Consider the following 23,600-nt stretch of genomic DNA (forward strand, 5'->3'; position numbering starts at 1 on the left):
ATGCTTGAGCAGGACTGCCTGGGTTCATTCCTGCCTCTCCTCCACTTACTAGACGCATATGTATCCTGGGCGAGTGAATGCACCTCTGTGTGCTTCATTTTTCTCATCTGTATAATGAGGACAATAACAGTATCTGCTTCATTGAGTTGTTGGGGATTAAGTGCCCGGAATGTGCTTAGAACAATGCCTGACACATAGTATGCACTGAAGAAATAGTAATGGCTCTAGCTATTATTTTTATAGCTTGTGTAAACAGCGTAATCATTATTTCAGGTTCAGCAGAAAGAAACATGGTTTGTACTTGCATGTTTCTTTTGGAACATAATAAGTTGGGGTTTATATGTATCCCGTATAGCTGATTCACTTTGCCGTATAGCAGATACTGGCACAACGTTGTAAAGCAGCTATACTCCAAGAAAAAATTAATGAAAAAGAAGTAACTTGAGGTTTTGTTTAGGACAGAAGGGGACAAGAGGTAATAGATTCAGGAACATCTTTGTGCAGCTTCCATTGCGAAATGGCACTAGCACTTTGTAATCTCACAAAAGTTTGCAAAAGTAGCTGTGAAATATCAGCCCCTCTATCAAATGGACGTAGCTGTGCTCACTGCACAGGCTGCTGCTTGAGAGGGTCAACTCCCAGTCATTCTGTCTCTTGCTCTGATAACAAAGGATTTTGCTCTGCTTCATGACAAAGCATTGTAGGAGCCCAGACTGGCATACAGCTCTGCATTCTAAAATAGGTGGAAGACAGGGAACTCTGCTCAGTGTTATGTGCCAGCCTGGATGGAAGGGGAGCTTAGGGAAGAATGGATATGTGTATAGGTATGGCTGAGTCCCTCCTGGAGGTTTGTTTACTGGCGCTCAGCCACGCCAGCTGTTTGCCTGTGGCTGCGCTTATGGGAACACACTGGGAGTTCTCTGAATTCGTGGAAACTTAGAGTATGGCTGGCCTTGATGTGTAAGGACCACCAACTCCCGTTGACCTCTTACTGTATCCTAGGCACAGTACTGTGTACTCTGTATGTAATAATTCATCTGAGCCTCACGTCACCATTTTACAGACGAGGAAACCAAGGCAGAGAGCTGTTAAATAATACATCCAAGGTCATAGTACTCTAAGCGTGGATCTTAGACTTGGTTGTAGGTAGTTTGGCTCCAGAGCCAAGGCTCACACACTGAGCTGCCCAAGTGTTGTATTGGCCTGGAAGAGTCCTGACTGATACATTCGTCCCAGAGGAAATATTAATAGTGCCCCTCCCCAATTTGGACACTAAATTATATAGTGTCGCAAACTGGACTACATCAAAGCCACATATAACATGATTTAGATATTCTAGCTACTGGCTCTTTTCCATTATGACTTAATGAATTGAATGGATTTCTCTTAGCATCTTGCTGTTTTTCCTTATATGCTGGCTCTTTCACAAATGGATATATGTATTCCTTACTGATAATCTGTGAAGTACCTACATTTTTGGAGTTCTTCTTAGTTTGGGGACACTTTCATATGCATTATTTCAAGTGAGGTTCATTATATGTATTTATTGTCTCTGTTTAAAGATGAGAAAATAGATGGTTGGACATACACATTTATATAATATAAATAAAAGCTGAGCAGGCCTCTGCTATGTATCTGGCACATTAGATGTGGGGATGCAAGAGGAACTTTGTTCCTGACAGAATATTGCCTCCCTGCCCCCCTAAATACATCCAAGTCCTAATTCCCAAAACATGTGCATACGTTACCTGCAAAGGGGTTTTGCAGGTGTGATTAAGTTAAAGATGTTGCAATGAGAAGAATATTTGGATCAGTTCAGCACAGTTCAGTCACTCACTGAACTGTGTCTGCTCAGTCACTCACTGTGTCTGACTCTTTGTGACACCATGCACTGCAGCACACCAGGCTTCCCTGACCATCACCGACTCCCAGAGCTTGCTCAAACTCATGTCCATCGAGTCGGTGATGCCATCCAACCAACTCATCCTCTGTCATTCCCTTCTCCTCCTGCCTTCAGTCTTTCCCAGCATCAGGGTCTTTTCCAATGAGTCAGTTCTTTGCATCAGGTGACCAGAGTACTGGAGCTTCAGCTTCAGCATCAGTCCTTCCAATAAATATTCAGGAGTGATTTCCTTTAGGATGGACTGGTTTGATCTCCTTGCAGTCCAAGGGACTCTCAAGAGTCTTCTCCAACACCACAGTTCAAAAGCAACAATTTTTCAGTGCTCAGCTTTCTTTATGGTCCAGCTCTCACATCCATACATGAATACTGAAAAAACCATAGCTTTGACTAGATGGACCTTTCTTGGCAAAATAATGTCTCTGCTTTTTAATATGTCTCAGCATATTAGAAAGGTCTAGGTTGGTCATACCTTTTCTTCCAAGGAGCAAGTGTCTTTTAATTTCATGGCTGCAGTCACCATCTGCAGTGATTTTGGAGCCCAAGAAAATAAAGTCTGTCACTGTTGCCATTGTTTGCCCATCTATTTGCCATGAAGTGATGGGACCAGATGCCATGATCTTCGTTTTCTGAATGTTGAGTTTTAAGCTAGCCTTTTCACTCTTGTCTTTCATTTTCATCAAGAAGCTCTTTAGTTCTTCTTCACTTTCTGCCATAAGGGTGATATCATCTGCATATCTGAGGTTATTGATATTTCTCCTGCCAGTCTTGATTCAAGCTTGTTCTTCATCCAGCCCAGCACTTCACATGATGTACTCTGCATGTAAGTTAAATAAGCAGAGTGACAATATACAGCCTTGACATACTCCTGTCCCAATTTGGAACCAGTACGTTTTTCCGTGTCTAGTTCTAACTGTTGCTTCTTGACCTGCATACAGATTTCTCAGGAGGCAGGTATGGTGGTCTGGTATTCCCATCTCTTCAAGAATTTTCCACAGTTTGTTGTGATCCACACAGTCAAAGGTTTTAGCGTAGTCAATGAAGCAGAAATAGATGTTTTTCTGGAATTCTCTTGCTTTTTCTGTGATACAACAGATGTTGGCAATTTGATCTCTAGTTCCTCTGCCTTTTCTAAATCCAGCTTGAACATCTGCAAGTTCTCAGTTCACATACTGTTGAAGCCTGGCTTGGAGAATTTTCAGCATTATTTTGCTAGCATGTGAGATGAGTGGGTCTGTTGTAATCACAGAGCTCCTTACAAGTGAAAGGAGGTTGGAGAGCCAGTGTCAGAGTGACGTGGGGTGAGAAAAACCTCATAGCTCACTGCTCACATGTGGATGGAGGGAGGGCCATGAGCCAAGAGACTGGGGCATCCGTGGAAGCTGGAAAAAGCAAGGCAACTTTTAGCCCAGGGAAACCCATTCTGGACTTCCAGCCTCCAGAATTATAGGATGATTTGTGTGGCTTTGAGCCACTACCCCTGTGATTATTTGTTATAGCATCATCACTGCCCTCGAAGAGGAACACATAGGTTGAGATACAGTAAGTTATTAATAATTTATGTGAAAAAGCAAAAGGCACATTAGAAGTATGCCATCGCCCAGCACTGAAGCATGAAACGGTCTTTTTTTAGGACACATTTACCAGCCCATGGGTGTCTGCCAAGTTGGTCTTGTGCTTTTCCCAAAATAGCTGGCTCGAAGGGAGTGGAGCTGCGTCTGAACCCTTTCCCTTGAAGCTCAGTCAGGCTGTTTTCATCCCTCCACCTGTTTCTCTCAGCTCCCTGAGTGGGTCCATGTATGCCAGGTGCCCACCACGGATCCAGGTCTCCACCAGGTGTCCTCCAGCTCTCCACGTGGTCACTGGTTTAATGGGCCATCTCACAGGATGACCATGCCGTGAGGTCTGCACAGCTGTCTTAGAGACCTTCATAGAAAGACAGCTACCTGTGGGCCCAAAATCCACGGTGAAGCCACCCAGTTGTGTCTGACTCTTTGTGACCCCATGACCCACCAGGCTCCTATGTCCATGGAATTCTCTAGGAAAGAATACTGGAGTAGGTTACCATTTCCTTCTCCAGGGGATCTTCCCGACCCAGGGATCGAACCCCAGTCTCCCGCACTGCAGGCAGACTACCATCTGCGCCACCAGGGAAGCCAAAGTGCTCTGAAAACCAAATGCTTTTCCTGTTTCCTGTGTAGTTCACTTGTTCAGATGAACCCTCATCTGAACGCGGATGAGGTCTTTATCTTCACATATGGGCTTTAGGTACTCATTTAGTGTGGCCATTCACATGTTCAGCTGTAGAAATGCTCATGGACTTTACTATGGGCTGCTGTCCCAGATCCCCCTGGTGGTCATGTGTAAAAGCGTATGCACTGAGCTTCCTAAAATCCCCAAACGTTCTGAATTTCAAAACAAACGTGGCCCTAAGGCTAGCAGATAAGAGATAAATGGACCTGTACTGTTTTGCTCCGTCTAGCAAATAAGTGTCAAACACTGACTGGGCATAGGAAGAAAGGGGTGACTAAGATGAGACCCTGGCCTCAGGAAGTTCAAGGTCCAGTGGGGAAGGAGATCTTTGGTGGCAGAGTGGAGGAGGAGGGGGAGGAGGGAGTGATATTAATACATTAAGTGCCATCAAACTTAACACACCAGGTGTGGTGGGGACATGAATGACAACACGGCCGGAAGATTTGGGAGGCTTCTCAGAGGAGATACAGGAGTTTCTTAGTTACAGAAACTAAGGGTGTGACCCTTTTGTGCCTCAGTTTCCTCACCTGTAAAATGTAGATGAGGAAACACTCGGAGTAGGGCTTTTGTGGGGATTCAATGAGTGACGACTTGTCGGCCACTTAGAACAGACCTACCCGTAGGAAGCTCTCTGTAAGTGTGTCCTAGTAACGAAAATAAATAATGTATCAAAACTGCTGTGCATTAGTTCCACAAATGGCTTTCTAAGCCTTAATGTCAGTGCCCAGTGGAGGGCTAAACTGGGGGAACTCTCTGACATGTTTCCTGAGCTTTCTCTCGGCCGCCTATTGGGGTTTCTTTGGATGAAACACAAATAATCCTCTTAAGCAGACCTGGCGGGGACTTCACATAGACATTAGTGTCTGCTTAATGGGCTGTGGGTTTAAGAGCTCCATCGCTCCTTAAGCTCTTAAGAGCTTCACAGCACACGTTACTCCTTCACGTGGCGCGCCAAGGCACTGTGTGGCTGCTCCACTGTGGCCTGTTCAGGGCTAGGGAGGGAGGGGTCATCTGGAGACCATCTTCGCAGAGGACACACCTGGGACTGTCCTCTGTTCGCCCTTCTGCTGAGGGTGGAAGGATAACGTCTTTCCCTGCTGCCGGAGCCTGGCTGGTTCAGCTTCTCTGGGAATTCACTTATATCATGGGACACTCTCATACCCCGAGGGATGTCACCAAAGATGGTTCTGTTTTATCCTCAGCAACAGCCAACCTTTAATGCCAACAGTATTCATCTAATGAGTATCTTTCCCAGTCTTTTTTCTATTTCAGTTACTGTGGTTAATAGAGTATATACCAAACATTTCTAAAAAATGGATTCTACTGAACACTTGTTCGAGGGATATTAATATATGTTATCCCTAGGATTCTGTCTTATAATTTATGTTGTCATAACTTTTAAGTACAGTGTTTCTAATGTTTCATGTGACTCCGTCCTTCTTTTTTCCTTTTTGAGTACCGTCCATGAAGCTGCTGATTTCAACTTGGAAACCTCATGTCAGTGGGTTTTGCCTGCATAACTCGACATGAGCTTGTATCTCGGAAGAGTAAAAGTGGCCTGCCTTCTGTCCATTATTCAAGGGCAGGTGGTGGTACTTGTTAGTTTACCACTTGTACATCGAATGGTCCCCGTGTGTGAAGAAAGATATCCGCATATCTTAACACAAAGAGACCCATGAACGACACAGCAAAGATCTGCTCCTGGGAAGGTAGTAGCCACATCTTTGGGGCAATGTGCATTGTCACTTTAGGCTTTCTCAAAGAATTCTTGTGAAATACTAGTTCCTCAGGTAGCTCTAGGGAGAAAATGACCCCTAGATAAATAATTTTGAGAAAGATTAGTTTCTAAAACCTTCCTTCAGAGGGACCTCCCTGGTGGTCCAGTGGCTAATACTCTTATGTTCCCAATGCCAGGGGCACGGATTCGACCCCTGGTCAGGGACCTAGATCCCACATGCTGCAACTGAAGATCCCACATGCCACAGTTAAGACTTAGTGTGGCCAAATAAATTAAAAAATATTTCAGGGCTTCCCTGGTGGCTCGGTGGTAAAGAATCTGGCCTGTAAAGGCAGGAGACACGAGTTTGCTCCTTGGTCTTAGAAGATCCCACATGCCGTGGGGCAACTAAGCTCTTGAGGAAGCCACAGCTACTGAGCCCACACGCCCTGGAGCCCGTTCTCCACAGCAGGAGAAACCACAGCAATGAGAAGCCCACAGACCACAATTAGAGAGTAGCTCCCACTCTCCAAAACTAGAGAAGAGCATGCCCAGCAACGAAGACCCAGCACAGCCAAAAATAAATAAAATTATTATTTTTTAATATTTAAAAAACAACAACAAATCTTCCTTTGGAGATTCCCAGTGCTAAAAGCTCTGAGAACCTGCAATGAATCTCATATAACTCTATCATTCTTGATTTTACTTGATGTCAGAATTCTAGGTATAACATTTTAATGTGTCCAGAACAAATGTGCAAAAGAACCTGTTTTGGGAAATGTTAGGACAGGCTTTTTAATTATAGCACAATCATTGGAATGGAAATGAGATTGGGAATGACACTCACTGGATGAACGTTGAATTTAATGATTTCATCAGTCACTGGATAACAGTGGTGAGTGGAAATGAGGCCCATAACTATAGATGTCACAGTTTTCTTTCCTGTCCTGTCATATGATGGTGCTGTCCTTTCCCCATAATTTGCCACATTTTGCATTTCTCCTTTCCCATATGGAGTGGGGACTTTCTGGGGAGGAGTGCTAAACTCAATGCCACTAACTTGATCACCTTTCAACTAATTCTGTAAAAGCCAAGGATTACATTCTGCTGCAAGCAACAGAAGGAGAAGGAAATGGCAACCCACTCCAGTATTCTTGCCTGGAGAATCCCAGGGACAGAGGAGCCTGGTGGGCTGCCATCTATGGGATTGCACAGAATCGGACATGACTGAAGCAACTTAGCAGCAGCAAGCAACTGAAACCACTCCAGTGACAACCAAGTGATGAATTCATCCTTCTTACTTAAAAAGAAGTCCAGAGGTTGGTCCAGCACCTCAGAAATGCCATCAGGCACACAGCTGTACTAACCTTAGTGTGTATTCATGTGGTTCTCCTGACCCCAAGACAGCTCTACCATTTTAGGCATCGTATCCACATCTTTGTTCCAAACAAGATGAGGAAAGGACCTTTAGCTTCTATAAGCTGAATATGTGCTTTTTTATCCACAGAATCATAACTTGCTTGAAAGCCCCTCCCACAAATGTCTCCCTCTCTGCCTCTCATTGGCCAGACTGTGTTTCATGGCTTCTTCAAGCTGCAGAGGACTCTGTAGAGTTCTTAGCTTGACGTGTGCTTCCCAGCATATTCAAGTGTCCGTTAGCAAGTGAGAAAAGGGAAAATGGGTATTGCGCCAATAGCCACAGAGTGTACCAAAACCATCATTAAATTAGTCCTTTCTAGAAAGAGGTTCGTGTTCTGTTCTTCAGTGTATTCTAGATGCCCTGTAACTTGGCAAATATTGAATGCGTGCTTTTTGTAAGCAAGGCACAGTCATCTCTGCTACTAAGGTGGTCACAGTCTATAGAAAGAGAAATACACACCTGGCTCTGATAAACTTTCATAAGTACTACACTTATGATCTTAGAAAAAGGTAACTGGAAACATGATAAAATAAATTTCAAATCCATCATAGACAATACAGGTAACTCACATCACATCATATCTACTCCTATGGGAAGGAATCTGATGGTTAGAGTTTCAAGGGAACTAGGTTTAAGGAAGGTATCAGTTCAGTTCGGTCGCTCAGTCGTGTCCAACTCTTTGCAACCCCATGGACTGCAGTATGCCAGGCTTCCCTGTCCATCACCAGCTTCCAGAGCTTGCTCAAACTCTTGTCCATTGAGTCGGTGATGCCATCTAACCATCTCGTCCTCTGTCGTCCCCTTCTCCTCCCGCCTTCAGTCTTTCCCAGCAAACTGAACTGCAGAGTCAGCTTTTTGTATCAGGTGGCCAAAGTACTGGAGTTTCAGCTTCAGCATCAGTCCTTCCAATGAATATTCAGGACTGATTTCTTTTAGGATGGATTGGTTTGATCTCCTTGCAGTCCAAGGGACTCTCAAGAGTCTTCTCCAACACCACAGTTTAAGAGCATCAGTTCTTCGGCGCTCAGCTTTCTTTATAGTCCAACTCTCACATCCATACATGACTACTGGAAAAACCATAGCTTTGACTAGACAAAAGCAAAAAAAAGTTGGAATATGACAATTTTTTTTCAATGAGTTACTTTATTTTGCTTTTGACCCACCCAAGTTTTATTTACTTTCTTTTTGGTCCCAAATTCTCCCTTGTTGTAGATAGTTGTTTATAGATGTTATCTCCTGGCTTAAGTCTTCGTTTCTCCCCAGCCAGCCCCTCTCCCTTCTCCCCACCACCGTGGCCAAGAATTTATGGTGAGAGATTTACCGATTAGGAGCTTCCTCACTATCTCCAGGCTTCCCAGGTGGCGCTAGTGGTAAAGAATCCGCCACTCAATGCAGGAGACATAAGAGATGCTGGTTCAGTCCCTGGGTCGGGACAATCCCCTGGGGAAGGGCATGGGAACCCACTCCAGTATTCTTGCCTGGAGAATCCCATGGACAGAGGAGCCTGGCGGACTGTAGTCCATGGCGTAGCATGGGATCGGATATGACCGAAGCAACTAAGCACGCACGCACACTATCTATACCTCCAGCAAGTTCAGGAAAGGAACAGTGATCTGCTAGAATTAGAAAGATTCCTTTTCAGCCCCTAAAACTGACCAAGAAACTCCCACCCATTCTGATATCTGTGATCTGTTCATTTGCCTCCAGGCTATGACGACGGGACTAGCAGGATCCATAATTAGTGATTTTGTTATATTTTAAGATCCCTGGATGTAAAATTCCCATTGAAATATATAAGCCTGCTGTTCAACTTTCAGACATTAAGCTTTCAAATGGTTTTTAGGATTCTAGAAGCCCCCAGATCACTGCTTCTAGGTGGGACCTGGTAGAGGGTGTTGGCATGGACCCCTTGTCACTGGTGATCTGGTGACCTCTCAGTCATCACTGAGTCCCACTCACTCTGCAGCTTATTTCTTTTTGTTCCAAGGAAACCATAATAGGTTTAGATGAAGTTCTTGTTTTGAGGATGTGTACACTGTTAGGTAAAGAATGTGGCCTCTATGAGTGATAAACTTCTCTAACTGAGCAAGTTATATAGAGCTGTCAGGTCAGTTCAGTTCAGTTGCTCAGTTGTGTCCGACTCTTTGGGACCTCATGGATTGTAGCACGCCAGGCTTCCCTGTTCATCAGCTCCCAAAGCTTGCTTAAACTCACGTCCATTGAGTCGGTGGTGCCATCCAACTATCTCATCCTCTGTTGTCCCCTTTGCCTCCTGCCTTTAATCTTTCCCAGCATCAGAGTCTTTTCCAGTGAGTCAGTTACTTGCATCACGTGGCCAAAGTGTTGAAGTTTCAGCTTTAGCATCAGTTCTTCCAATGAATATTCAGGACTGATTTCCTTTAGGTTGGACTGGTGGGATCTCCTTGCATTCCAAGGGACTCTCAAGAGTCTTCTCCAACACCACAGTTCAAAAACATCAATTCTTCGGTGCTCAGCTTTCTTTATAGTTCAACTCTCACATCCATACATGACTCCTGGAAAAACCATAACTTTGACTAGATGGACCTTTGTTGGCTTGTGCAGTTATATAGAGCTTGTATATAAACTTTTTCAGTTATATAGAACTGGAGGACCACTGTTAACCTCAGAGTTGCCGATATTGACCCTTGAGTCACTGAGCTCTTTATAGATGGTATGAATTAAAGTAATTTCTGCTGCATTTGGGTATTAAAAATTAGGAACAGTCCAAAGGATTGCTTCCAAATGAGAATTCCATTTCAGTAGTTGCAAAATGGGAAAAATGCCCTGTATTCTTTATCTAGGTAGAAATGTGTTTTTGCCTTATATTGAACTTTCTTTTCCTCTATTTCATATAGGTCATGCACATTTTTCTTTCTTAAAATTATTAACCATTGGTTGGGGACCTCCCTTCCTGGACCAGGAATTGAACCCATGTCCCCTGCATTGGGAGGCAGATTCTCATCCAGTGTCCTACTAGGGAAGTTCCTCATTCAGCTTTAAGAAAAGTAAGAGACATTTGCACCAAGAACTTTATTTAACAACGTAGTCCCTATTTGAATGAACTTTCTGGCTAACCCAATAACTATGCAAGGACCTTATTTTCAAAAAAGGACACACCTGAGGCTCTGCTGGACATGAATTGGATGGTGAGAGGCACTATATAGCCCAGGACAGTGGCTTTTTGTGTTTGGGTTCTTTCTCTTATCATTTTCAAGGTTCTTCATGTTATCGCACATGTCAGAACTTCATTCCTCTCATACGGCTGAATACTTCTCCACTGCAAGGACACATCACATTTTCTTCCCTTCATTATTCAGTGGACATTTGAGCTGGTTCCACACTTTTGGCTGTTGTGACTATCACTGCTATGAAGATGCAAGTTTTCATATGGACATATGTTTTCGTTTCTCTTGGGGTGGATTTGTTTAACTTTTAAATTGGTCAATTATGATGTACATCTTTATGTCACTTGGCAGTAATGGGTGTTAGTTATTAAAATTCTGGCTCATTTTCTGCCTCTTGGCATTGCTTTGTATTTCAGTGACTTCTCCAGTGACTCACCTTTGGAGAATTTTGTTTTGTGGGAAATATGGTTTTACTCCTTTCAGCTTATTTAATGGAAATCTACTGTTAACGTTAGGAAGAAACCAATGTTGTCTTTCACTTGCTAACCTCTAGTCCCCTGCTGATCTTCCTGGTTTTTATAAATAAGTAGTAGCATTTAATTTTTTCATCGTTTACAAAACCTTTTGTCTTGGGGGTATCATGTTACCTTCCTAGCAGTCCCAAGAGATGTCCTGAGACTGATCTTTTCTGGCTGCTAAACTTGGAGTCCAGTTGATTTCTTTTAAAAGAACCGTTGGTACTTAACTATGATATGAGGCTGTCCTTCATTGTTCAACACCACGAATCTGTTGTTTCTATGGTGATCTTTTTTCCAAGGACAGAGAATATGTATTAACCGCCAGTGGGGGTTCCCAGCTGGCACAGGTGGTAGAGAACCTGCCTGCCAATGCAGGAGACATAAGAGATGTGGGTTCAAGCCCTGGGTCAGAAAGATCCCCTGGAGGAGGGCGCAGCAACCCGCTCGAGTATTCTTGCCTGGAGAATCCCATGGATAGAGGAGCATGGGGGGCTACAGTCCATGGGGTCACAGGGAGTTGGACATGACTGAGTGACTAACACTTTCACTTCCACCAGGGGAAGCTCATTAGCCTAGACCAGTGGTTCTCAGACTCTACTTGCATTAGAATCTTCTGGAAGGCTTGTTGAAGCTCAGTTTCCTGACTCAGTAGGTCTGCATGGGTCTGGAGATAGTGCATTTCTAACAAGATCTCAGGTCGTGTTGATGCTGCTGGTCCCAGCACCATTTTGAGACTCATAGGCCTGGCACCTGAATGTATGCATCCCTTTGGGTATTGTTCAGCCATCACTTCTCAAAATTTAATGTGCACGTGAATTGCCTGGAGATACCTTTAACTGGTTGTGACTGAGTAGGCCTGGGAAGGCTTCCAGGATTCTGTTTGGGTGGTTCTTTGTTTTTGTTAAACTGTGGTAACTCCACATTGAAAAAAGCTTGCCAGCTTTAAGCAGATAAACAGGATATACTTTGTAACCTATGGTGGAAGTATGCTTTACAAGTTACTTGGTTACTCCTAGAAAATCAGAGGCCAGAGTAGTCCTGGTTAGACTCAAAGAGCAGATGGTTGAGACTTTAAACATAATATTCAGAGTAAATTATAATTCTCTCAAGGAATCTTTTAAATGTATGTTTCCAGGTTCTGAAATGTTTCACAGCTCCTGTCTCTTGAACAAAATAGATTCTACAGGGATTCTAAATTCATTCTTTTAAACTAAGGGAGTTACTTTTTGTTTTTCATTTTCTCAGCTTCTCCGGGAATGCAGACTTGATGAGATCAACTTCAGGGACTTACTGTTTTGCATAATTTTATACTTAGTGCCTGGAAGGATTATTATGTAAACAAAATAAATTCTCCATAAAACTAATTTTTTTCTTTTTCTCTTGGCAGATCACTTACAACCTTGGGGTTGGTTATCTCATCGCTGGCTGACCAGGCAGCTGGCAAGGGTAAAAACAAATTTGTGCCTTATCGCGACTCAGTCCTCACTTGGCTGCTTAAGGTAATTCATTGCTCTTGTGTTCTTTCCCAACTAGAAATTGGCTGTTTCAGTGGTGACAGCTGAGAGATGTGTGCAAAGCTAACCAAAGACGACACAGTGAACTTCTGACAGTAGCATTGCTATGATCCCTAAACACGCAAGGACGAAGACTCATTCCCGTTGCCATTTTTCCATTATAATGCTGTTCGACAGGCATTGTGCTTTGATGTGAATAGAGAGAGATCACCGTTCCTCTTGTCACAGAATTTTTTGTGAAATACAAGCCCGTTTCCACATCAGGTTCTCTTCACAGAGAAGATCATGTGCACGCATTTGCTGCTTCCCTCTTGCCCTGTGCCTGGAACAGGCCCTGTTTCCTAAGATGCTGTTTGAAATATGTTGCAGGACAATCTGGGGGGCAACAGCCAGACCTCCATGATCGCCACCATTAGCCCAGCAGCAGACAACTACGAAGAGACCCTCTCCACGCTGAGATACGCAGATCGGGCCAAGAGGATCGTGAACCATGCCGTGGTGAATGAGGACCCCAACGCGAAGGTCATCCGGGAACTGCGGGAGGAGGTGGAGAAACTGCGGGAGCAGCTCTCACAGGCTGAGGTACGGCGAGCCCAGAGCTCCCTGTGATCCAGGCTCCCTGGCTCCCGGTGTCTGAGTGTTGAAGATGAGCTCGCTCGCAGTTCAACTCCCCTCCTGTCCTTCAGCAGTGCTGAGCTGATGAGCATCTTCTCCGTGCTAAGCACCGGGAGGACAACAAGCATGAAATGCAAGGCTGCATCCCAGGCATTGACGGTCGAGGAGGCAGACAGTTAAGAGAGTTGCTGCCACGGCCTGACTGTTTCCGGCAGTCAGTTGGCCTGTCACACTCTTCCAGTGTGAAATCCTAAGACCCAAAGGTGCTACTTTGATTAACATTGTAGATGACAACTTCCACGTGGCCTTGCCATTTTCAGCGAGCTTAGCTCTGTATCATCTCCTTATTAAGTGGGACAGACAAGGTGGTCAAGAATAATTAGTCTTAGGAGTAGTTCATTTTGTACTTTGTTCATTTGTATCAACTCCTGACAGGGAACCAAATCACTTTTACATTGTTACCATCTTCCTTGGCTTTACCCAGACTTCATAACCATACCCACTTCCCAATAGCTGTTGCCAGGGGAGACACTGTCTCACTGCACTAGGAACAGCACTGAGATGGGGGCCAAGTACCTCAACTTCAGTTACCTGCTTCTGCCTGCCAGGACTCGGGTGTGTACCCAAGGCTTCTGAGTTCACCTTCCTTCACACTGCTGTCTTCTGACCCCACAAACAAAGGGAAGTCAGAGCTTGGGACCTGAAGATTCTATCTACTGCTGATCATGGGGTTGCATTGTAACTGCTTATATGTCTTTCTCCTCTCCTGGCCCACAGGTTCCTCAAGTGCAGGAAGCATGTTTTATTAATTGTGTTTATCCCTAGTACAATAGCGATACTGGAAAGCACTTAGCACAATGAGTTGCCCATGGGAAGTGCTCAGTAAATGGTGCTGTTTTTTATTATCATTCTAATCATCACTGAGTGCCTCAAGCTTAATTTGTTTTTCATTGATGCCAAGAAGGGTAGTAGAACACCTGGAAAATTAAAATGCTGATAAACTGTGATGAGAGTCATTCCTCGGAGAAGCGTGATGACTCTGGAGTTGGTCTGTAGGTGGCTCATCTCTGTCCTCCCTCCTGTCTCTGAATCTGCATTTCTGCTGTGACCCTGTAATCCAGGCCTGGTAGCCAGAACAATGCCTGGCCAAAGGGGTAGACCAGAGGAACCACAGCAGGTTCACACCGTAGCTCAGTTGTGTTTGACTCTTTTCAGCTCCATGGACTGCAGCATGCCAGGCTTCCCTGTTCTTCACTATTTCCTGGAGTTTGCTCAGACTCATAGCCATTGAAGTCAGTGATGCCATCCAACCATCTCATCCTCTGTTGTCCCTGGCTCCTCCTGCCTTCAGTCTTTCCCAGCGTCAGGATCTTTTCTAATGAGTCAGCCCTTCGCATCAAGTGGCCGAAGTACTGGAGCTTTAGCTTCAGCATTAGTCCTTCCAATGAATATTCAGGTTGATTTCCTTTAGGATTGACTGGTTTGATCTCCCTGCTGTCCAGGGGGCTCTTAAGAGTCTTCTCCAGCACCACAGTTCGAAAGCATCAATTCTTTGGTGCTCAGCCTTCACATAGAATTTTCATGTGCATCCCCTTGGGCCCAGCACTAATTGTCACTCTCAGGTTCTGTTAACACAGTGAGACACAGTTAACACATCCTCAGCTAGAGCCACATCATCACCACTTCAGCTTCTAGTCCAAGTTCTGCCATCTTTCTTGTTTGTAGGGTTATCCTTTGCAGAGCCTCATGTTACTACAGAGTGTCATAAAAACATATGGGGGCCAAGAAAAGGCCCCCCCGAGATTTCTTAAGCTGCATGTCTATGTTTAGACCTCTTAATTATTCTCACTGAGCAAACTCAGAGGGAAATTACTGCCCTTTTAACCAGATGTCCTATTTCCAAGTGAGTAATAAGCATGCTAAATTTATTATCATCAGTAAGGAAAGTAGTTCAAATGGCCCAGACTCAAATTTTAAAATGATTGAGAAGGGTCTCTACCTTTCCTGGTAGGTTAATATAACTGGGATGTGTTTATTAGTGATTTGTGTTGGTCTTTGTTTTATTGAAAAAGAAATCTAGTCAAGTAACTTGTTCTCATACTTCGCTGTTTTGAAGGTGAACTTTAGCATCTTTGAGGTCTTTAAATGTGAAATTTAAGTATGATGGATAAAATTACTCTGGGATGATTTATATCAATTTAATTCAGGGCACTGGAATTTCTTTTTCTGGCGTTAAGAGGAGCAGCCATTTATTCTTTCACATCATTTGATTAAGAAATATCTAAAAAAAACCCTGACAGTGTGTGGCTTAATTGCTTCCAACAGACAGTTGATAACCTCTTAAGGACGACAGTAAGGGATTGTCTTGTACATAATGGTGGAAAAAATGAGAAAATCAGATATCTCTGCTTTCATTTTAAAGGCTATGAAGGCCCCTGAACTGAAAGAGAAGCTTGAAGAGTCTGAAAAGCTGATAAAAGAACTAACGGTGACTTGGGAAGAGAAGCTCAGGAAAACAGAAGAAATTGCACAGGTAGCTTAATCACCCGGGCCTAAAATATTGTGATTCTTGTTGTTGTTGTTGTTGTTTTTTTTTTGAAGTACAGTTGGCATAGAGTGTTGTGCCATACAGCAAACTGACTCAGTTATACACATATAGACATTCTTTTTAGAGATATTTTTTTCCATTATGGCTTATCACACAGGATATTGAGCATCGTTCCCTGTGCTATAGTGATTCTGCTTCATTTGCCATCTTTTCTGTAAAACTCCCTGTCATCCTCAAAGAGTCTTAAGGGGATGTCACTAGTGGTCCATTGAGTAAGACTCAATGCTCCCAATGCAGGGACACGGATTCAGTTCCTGGTCAGGGAACTAGACCCTACGTGCTGCAGTTGAAAATCCTGCATGCTGTAACTAAGACCTGAGACAGCCCCCCAAAAAAAGCCTTAAGGAGCTTTTTCTGCTGAACTAGAGCCTATAAAAATCCATTTTTAGACACTGACTTCATTGTCTTGTATCAGTTACTGCTTGGTCCCTGTGTTTGCTAGAAGACAGTTCAGAATTTGTGCAGGCATGGTACAGGAATCATCTTTAATGTGTCCTGCTTTTCATGTTTTAGACAAAAATCTGTGATTTCAGATCACCTGGCAAAGCATTGGCAGAGAATTTATAACATATAGCATATCATAGGATTTTCAATGTGTTTGATTCTTTGGCTCATTAGAAAATGCTGTTATGAACTTTATTTGAGATAAAAAGCAAGGACAGAGCATGCACACATGTGTGAGTGTCTGTATGTGTGAGATATGAATTCTACACTGTGCATTTCATGACATTTTCATCTCATTGGCCACCTGTAAGCACTGAACCACCCCAATCAGGTAGCTGGAAATCAGTAACTGGGACCTGGGCCAGCCTTCTGCTTATATGTTTTTTGTAGATATCACAAGCACACACCTAACTTTCTATGACTCCTACTTTGCTTTATTTTTCTTCATAGCACATGTCACCTTAGGAAATTCTGTATTTTACTTGTCTATTTTGTTATGGTCTGTGTCCTTCCACTAGAATATAATTTTTGGTGAAAGAAGTAACCTTGTTTTGCTTGCTCTTGTATTCCTAGCCCTAGGTTAGAACCTAACACAGAAAACGTTTCATGAATGACTTGAATGAATTCAAGGCCCTCTGCAAAAAAGAGAGGCCTGCTCTTCCAGCCCCATCTCCCACTACTTTCCCACATTGACTAAGGATTCTTTTCTTTTTTTAACTTTTTATTTTACATTGAAGTATAGCCGATTAACAATGTTGTGACAATTTTGGGTGCACAGCAGAGCGACTCAGCCATACTGATACATGTATCCATTTTCCCCCAACTCCCTTCCTATCCAGGCTGCCCATAACATTGAGCAGAGCCCCCTGTGTTATACTTGGGGTCCTTGGGCTAGGGGTTCTTGACACCTGCATTCATCCAGTGCATCCTGAGTCCTTCCCGTACTTTCCTCTGCCCTTATCTTGCAACTGCCCCGTTTCTTCCTCTTGAAATTCTTCCTGTGCCTCAAGAACCATCTCAAATGTATTTTCTTCCTGAAGCCTTTCCTGGACTATAAACCCATCACAGTCTCCCTACTCTGAAGCCCTGCAGCATGGTGTTCCTCTTCAGAGGCTCGGGGCTCTCCTCTTTCATTTCTAGCCGTGTGGTCTTATCCCCTCCACTGGACTGGAAGCCCCTTAAGGGCTGGACGGTACCTGGTTCACCCTCGGTGCTCCTGTGACACTGACACAAAATGTCACATGTCTTAGACGCTCAGAAACTTGGTTGAACTGAGTAGAATGTGTCATTTCCCTGGCATTGTCCCCAGAAATAGTGACTTAAGCTTTGCATAGGTACATCTCCTGACTCGAGCAACAAACAGAGCTTTCCTGCTTTTGTCTGTCTCTGCACAGGAGAGGCAGCGGCAACTTGAAAGCATGGGGATTTCCCTGGAGACTTCTGGTATCAAGGTGGGAGATGACAAGTGCTACTTGGTCAACCTGAACGCAGACCCTGCTCTCAACGAACTTCTGGTTTATTATTTAAAGGTAAGAGAGTAAAATAATAGATAGTTGCCTACCTTATTCCTTCATGTACAATCCCACTTGGGTCTGGGTACCTGTCCCCATGATTTTGCTTTTTGTATCCAGCTTAGCTCTCATTAAAAGTAAGAGGAATAGTAGTTCAGTCAAGTTACCACTGAGCGAGAACTAGCTGTTTTGTATTGGGTTGGCCAAACATCTTTTCTATGAAATATTATGGAAGGACCCCCAACAAACTTCTGGACCAGCCGATATTATACTGGGGCTGCCTAGCTGGGCTGATTTCAGAGGGGGAGGGGGAGCCACCAAAGGTGTCAAGGTGATCTCTGGCTATGGCAACAGGATTCTGAGAAGCTCTGGAGAGTCACCATTATGCGTCTGAGTAATCCTAAGGGGATCTTGAGATCAGCACAAGCCTGAAGCGGACTCTGATGGGAAATTACACAGCTAGGGTTTTTCCCTAGGGTTCTTCCATGTCCATCCCTTCTAAACCTGCATCCTTAGGAAGTAGCTCTTGGTCCCATGATCACCCTCAGGTGTGGAGACGGGTGTGGGCTTTGGGGTTTGGCCCTGTGGCCTCAAGGTCATGTCACTGACCATACTGCAGGGGTCGCTGCAGTGGCTGTCAAACTCCTTCCTTAGGGCTTCTGAGCTGCCTCATGAATATGCAGAATACAGTGGAGAATAAGCTTGAGGTGAAGAAAGGAGCCTTAGTCTTCTAGAATCCTTGTTATTCTACCTTTTCCAGAAACAAATATGATACAAATAGCTCCTGACTTATTGAGGGTCCACTCACAGACTAAGATCTATTCATTTAAGAAAGGATGAAGTGGTAAGGGATTGTTTCTGAAATCTGAATTTTTGAAAGACCATGTACTGCCCTTTCTCTGTTGAATAGGGAAGTGTTATCATCACAGACACTGCATGATTTTTAGAGCAACAGAACAAGCAAAGGGGCTGCACACTGGGCCCAATCACCAGGAATCACAGTCCTCACATGTCTGCGTTTTGAAGTACTTAAGAATCATGCTGACGTGTACACTGTATAACCCACAGGCATGAATACTCTGTAATTTAGTATTAGCAAGTCAACTGTTTATCATTTTAAAAGTTGTGTATTTGAAAATATGATTTTCCATGAAACTATTTTCAGTGGTTCTTGAGTTTGTATAGCTTTTCTCAAAGACTTTCACTGTTAATTCAGGTGATTCTTGAGAAAGAATCCTATTCATTAGATCATAATAATACTCTTTTGGTTTTGCAGGGAATAAAAAAAACAGGCTTAGAATGAAATGGCTTCGCCATGATCACATAAATAGTCATCAAGTTAAAATTGGAGCTCAAAGTATTCTATTGTGAAATCTGACTTCTTTATGTTCTAAAATAATAGCTAATCACTGTTGATTAGGGTTTTGTTTTGTTGTTTTCTATAGTATTTAAACATGTTTTAAATTTAGAGTGTTGAGGTAAGCTTTTGACTTACAATGCACCAGATCTCACATCTCCTGTCTGATTCACCTAATGTTGTTATCCATGTTCTGTTGGGTTATTCAAACTGACTGTGATAAACTTTTACTGAGTTACCTGCAAGTAAAAGTGTTTCTTTCTTGAACAATCTGTTACCAGGACCACACCAGGGTAGGTGCCGATACCTCTCAGGACATCCAGCTCTTTGGGATAGGAATTCAGCCTGAGCACTGTGAGATCGACATTGGCTCTGATGGAGAGGTCAGCCTCACTCCAAAAGAAAATGCTCGGTAAGAAAAGTACTATATAGATAACTAATGAGAGCCTACCACATAGCGCAGGGAGCTCTGCTTAAATGCTCTGTGAGGACCTAAATGGGAAGGAAATCCAAGGAAGAGGGAATATATGTATCCACGTGGCTGATTTACCTTGCCATACAGCAGAAACTAACAGAACATTGTAAAGCAACTATTGTCGTCGTCGTTGCTGAGTAGCTAAGTCCTGTCCAGCTCTTAAACCCTATAGACTGTAGCCCACCAGGTGCCTCTGTCCATGGAGTTTTCTAGGCAAGAATACTGGAGTATTCGGTTGCCACTTCCTTCTCCAGGGAATCTTCCAGACTCAGGGATTAAACTCTTGTCTTCTGCATTGGCAGGCGGATTCTTTACTGCTGAGCCACCTGGGAAGCCCTAGACTCCAATAAAAATTAATTTTAAAATAATAAAAATAAAGAGATGGTAGGGAAGAAGTACCTTAACATGGCTTAAGTGCCTCATTTTTAGGAGTAGACTGCCCCTTTCTGTTTGTTCAGTTATCAAAGTTAAGGCCACACTAGCTTTTGCTTTCTGCTTGTAGAGAGCTATGTAAGCAAAATTTAGAGCACCAGCTTCCGTGTGGCTGATTCTGCCTTCACTAGCTGGGTGATCTTAGATAAGATACCTCTTTTATCTAATCTTCAATTCCCTCATGTGATAAATAAGGCTAAAGGTAGACAAAACATACAAATTGCTTCCCTCAGTGCCTGACACATAAATATTGAATAAAGTTAGCTGTTACCCATATAATGCATTATATGAAAGCAGTTATTAATCAGATAACCCCATTATATGAAGAATTCCTAAGCTAAGCTATAATATGTAAAAATTTGAGAATTGACAGGGTAATATATTTACTTTTTAATTTATACTAAATGATGTCTTCAATTATTTTATAAGCACGTATAAAATGAAGTCTTAAAACAATATTCATTAACACACAGCATTATAATTCAGAACATACATTTTTATGAAGAAAACTGCATTCTTGTCAAATTATTCTGTTAATATCAGCCATATACATTTCCAAGTGATGAAAACCTGAGATTGAAACTACCAACATGCATGATTCATGAAATTTGTAGGTCTTGTGTTAAACTGATATATTGTTAACATATTTAATGATAAAATGATATTATTCCTTAATTTCTATTTATTCCAAGTTCAAATAAAATTGAGCTTTGTGCTGTACCCCACATTAGAAGCTCTGGAGTTTTTTTCCTGCTTTTTTAGTTGACAAAATTATGTGTGTATGTACACATACAGGCACGCACACACACACAACGTGACAATTTAATCATTTTCTCTTTCAACTCTATATCTGAAAATAATCTTATTCAGGAGATTTCCTGATACCTGATTTTACCTCCAAGTCTTTTTACCCTGCTTTTCTTCCCTTCGCACCCTGCCCAATCCTCCTTTCCTATACCCTGAGGGCAGTGGTTCATTCATTCAGTATGCTTGCTCTAGGCTCTGTGCTGGGAGTGTCCAAGTTTAGTGACTCAAAGCCTAGTGGAGGAGGATGTATAGAAACAAGAGTGATTTTACAGGAAGCTATGTGCTCCGTCTGAAGTGATCTTTATAACCTGCAAATCTGATCACTATAAAAGTGTGTGGGGGTTGTAGGACTTAGGTTATGCTCTTGTCTTGGGAATGCACAGTAGCAAAAGAAGTGAAGAACAAACTATATTTTAGAATTATGTAAGAGTTGTCGAGATTTAGTGATGTGCTCAGAGACAGCGTAGGAACTCAGTAAAGGAAAAGGAGTCAGCACTATTAAGTTTCTGTCTTAGAAATGAGATAAACGGTGGTGCTACTAAATCAAGATAAGGTATATTAGAGGAGGAACAGGCTTGCAGGATGATAGGTAATGAGTAGTAATGAGTTCAGTTTGGGATATTTTGAGTGAGCTGTCCTTGGGATATCAATGTGAAGATTTCCAGGAACGCGTTGGATTTAGCGTTGTAGACCCTACACTAAAGATACAGAGCTGGGTGTTATGTGTTGCCTGTTTTGAAAGTGGATCTCGAATGAATAGTGGAAGCGTTATACCAGTGTCTGTGGGATGATCTGAAGATAATCCATGAAGGGGGCTGAGACAGGGAGTCAGAGAGGCAAGGTACGATGATGGAATCCAAGGAAAGAGAACGTTTAAAGAAGAGGTCAGTATAGAAGTTAAAGAGCTTCTGTGGGACATAGCAGTTAGGAAGACAGTAACAGCCAGTGGATATCTGGATACCAGGCAGTTGTGGGTACGGAAGGAAAATAAACAAAAAAGGAAGACTAGGAGGTGAGGAAGTGGGCAGAGAATCTTGATTGTGAAGATGGGAATGGGATTGGAGACATAGCAAGAGAAGGACTTGGGGTGAAGGGATAGTCATTATTTCCCTGACTCTTCCCCAAGTCTCGCTTCACATGTCTTACCTGCAGCTTGAGTTGAATTGAATTGAAGTCACTCAGTTGTGTCCGACTCTTTGTGACCCCATGGACTGCAGCCCACCAGGCTCCTCTGTCCATGGGATTTTCCAGGCAATAGTCCTGGAGTGGATTGCCATTTCCTTCTCCAGGGGATCTTCCCAACCCAGGGATCGAACCCGGGTCTCCCGCATTGTAGACAGACGCTTTACCATCTGAGCCACCAGGGAAGTCTTAACTACAGTCTATTGAGTGTTAATCTCAACATCTCTGTTTTTCATTTGTAGAAGTCTAAAAAGTCTTTTTTAAGATATGCCTGGTCTCTATTGGTAGAATTTTGTTTTTACTCCATTGTATGCTTTAGTAGTTTTGTTTTTACTTATTTCATTGCCTTCATTTGGAAATGCTCTTCTTTGATGTTGTTGGGACTTCAGTCCAACTGTTTGTTGTGTCTGCTGATAACTTTGCTTCCTGAAGCAGTTGATAATTTTTTAGATTTGTTCCTCTTCAGCGGTTTGTAGGAGTATTGTGGCCTGGATGAGGCTACATAATTTCCTGCAAAGAGATTTTATATTTGCTTCCTCCATGTACCCCTGGCATGTGTCCAAGTGGAAATTACTTCTATGCTAATTTCTTGGCTTGGGTACATTGCCAAACCAAGCAGTTTCTGTAACTTTTTCTTTTTTATATATTGTAGTAAGAGCTTGATATGTTCATGTGTATGTTCGTGTGTGTATGTAAGTGTGTGTATAAGCAAGTACCTAGAATAGTATATCTAAAGATACAGATGATCACAGAAGTAATAAGTAAAAGAAGTAAATATTATTATATTTCTCTCTGATTTACTCTGGAACTGTTTAGTTTTATTCTAGAATAACACTGCTCAGTAGAACTTTCTGAGACCACGGAAAGGTTCTCTATCTGCTGAGACCATTTTGGTAGCCACTATCAAGGTGGTGTGGGCTTTCCCGGTGGCTCAGTGGTAAAGAATCCACCCGCCAATGCAGAAGACACAGATTCAGTCCCTGAGTCAGGAAGATCCCCTGGAGCAGGAAATGGCAACCCACTCCATTATCCTTGCCTGGAAAATCCCACGGACAGAGGAGCCAGGAGGGGCTACAGTCCATGGGGTCGCAAATAGGAGCACACACACATTGAGGTGGGGCTCTTGAGAATTGACATATGGCTAGTGAGAATGGTGGCTTCCTTCCCTGGTGGCTCAGAGGTTTAAGTGTCTGCCTGCAATGCGGGAGACCTGGGTTCGATCCCTGGGTTGGGAAGATCCCCTGGAGAAGGAAATGGCAACCCACTCCAGTACTCTTGCCTGGAGAATCCCATGGACAGGGGGAGCCTGGTGGGCTACAGTCCACGGGGTTGCAAAGAGTTGGACACGACTGAGCGACTTCACTCACTCATAGTGAGAATGAGAAACTGAATTTTTAGAAGGATCATTCGGCGTTTAGAATAACAAAGGACACTGCATGACACATCACGTCTATTAAGAGAGCGTTCCCCCGCTTACCTCTTGCGCCCCTGGGTCGGAGTTTTCTGCTCTTTACTGTTCCGCTGACGTATCCCGCACTTCCGTGTCCCCCAGGTCCTGTGTCAATGGCACCCTCGTGTGCAGCCCCACCCAGCTGTGGCATGGGGACAGAATCCTATGGGGAAACAACCACTTCTTCAGGTAAGCGCTTTGTGCTCAAGATTATGTTCACTGACCCATCTTTTCTGTTACCCGAGTGTGAA

General features: G+C 43.2%; 1 protein-coding gene across 24 annotated transcripts in view; it reads left to right on the forward strand.

Annotated features, from left to right (window-relative positions):
- Nucleotides 1-23,600, forward strand: part of KIF13A (kinesin family member 13A) — a 196,774-nt gene that overhangs the window by 121,646 nt on the left and 51,528 nt on the right. For all 24 annotated transcript variants that reach the window (XR_006057373.2, XM_015102831.4, XM_015102832.4 and 21 more), the window contains exons 10-15: nt 12,342-12,453; nt 12,838-13,050; nt 15,506-15,616; nt 17,530-17,664; nt 19,285-19,415; nt 23,452-23,538. Coding sequence is in view for 23 of the 24 variants with exons in the window: in XM_015102831.4 (XP_014958317.3) it covers nt 12,342-12,453; nt 12,838-13,050; nt 15,506-15,616; nt 17,530-17,664; nt 19,285-19,415; nt 23,452-23,538 (789 nt within the window). In the remaining variant the exon portion in view is untranslated. The remainder of the gene's footprint in view (nt 1-12,341; nt 12,454-12,837; nt 13,051-15,505; nt 15,617-17,529; nt 17,665-19,284; nt 19,416-23,451; nt 23,539-23,600) is intronic.

Source organism: Ovis aries, chromosome 20 (assembly GCF_016772045.2).
Source record: "Ovis aries strain OAR_USU_Benz2616 breed Rambouillet chromosome 20, ARS-UI_Ramb_v3.0, whole genome shotgun sequence".
NCBI classification, from domain to species: Eukaryota; Metazoa; Chordata; class Mammalia; order Artiodactyla; family Bovidae; genus Ovis; species Ovis aries.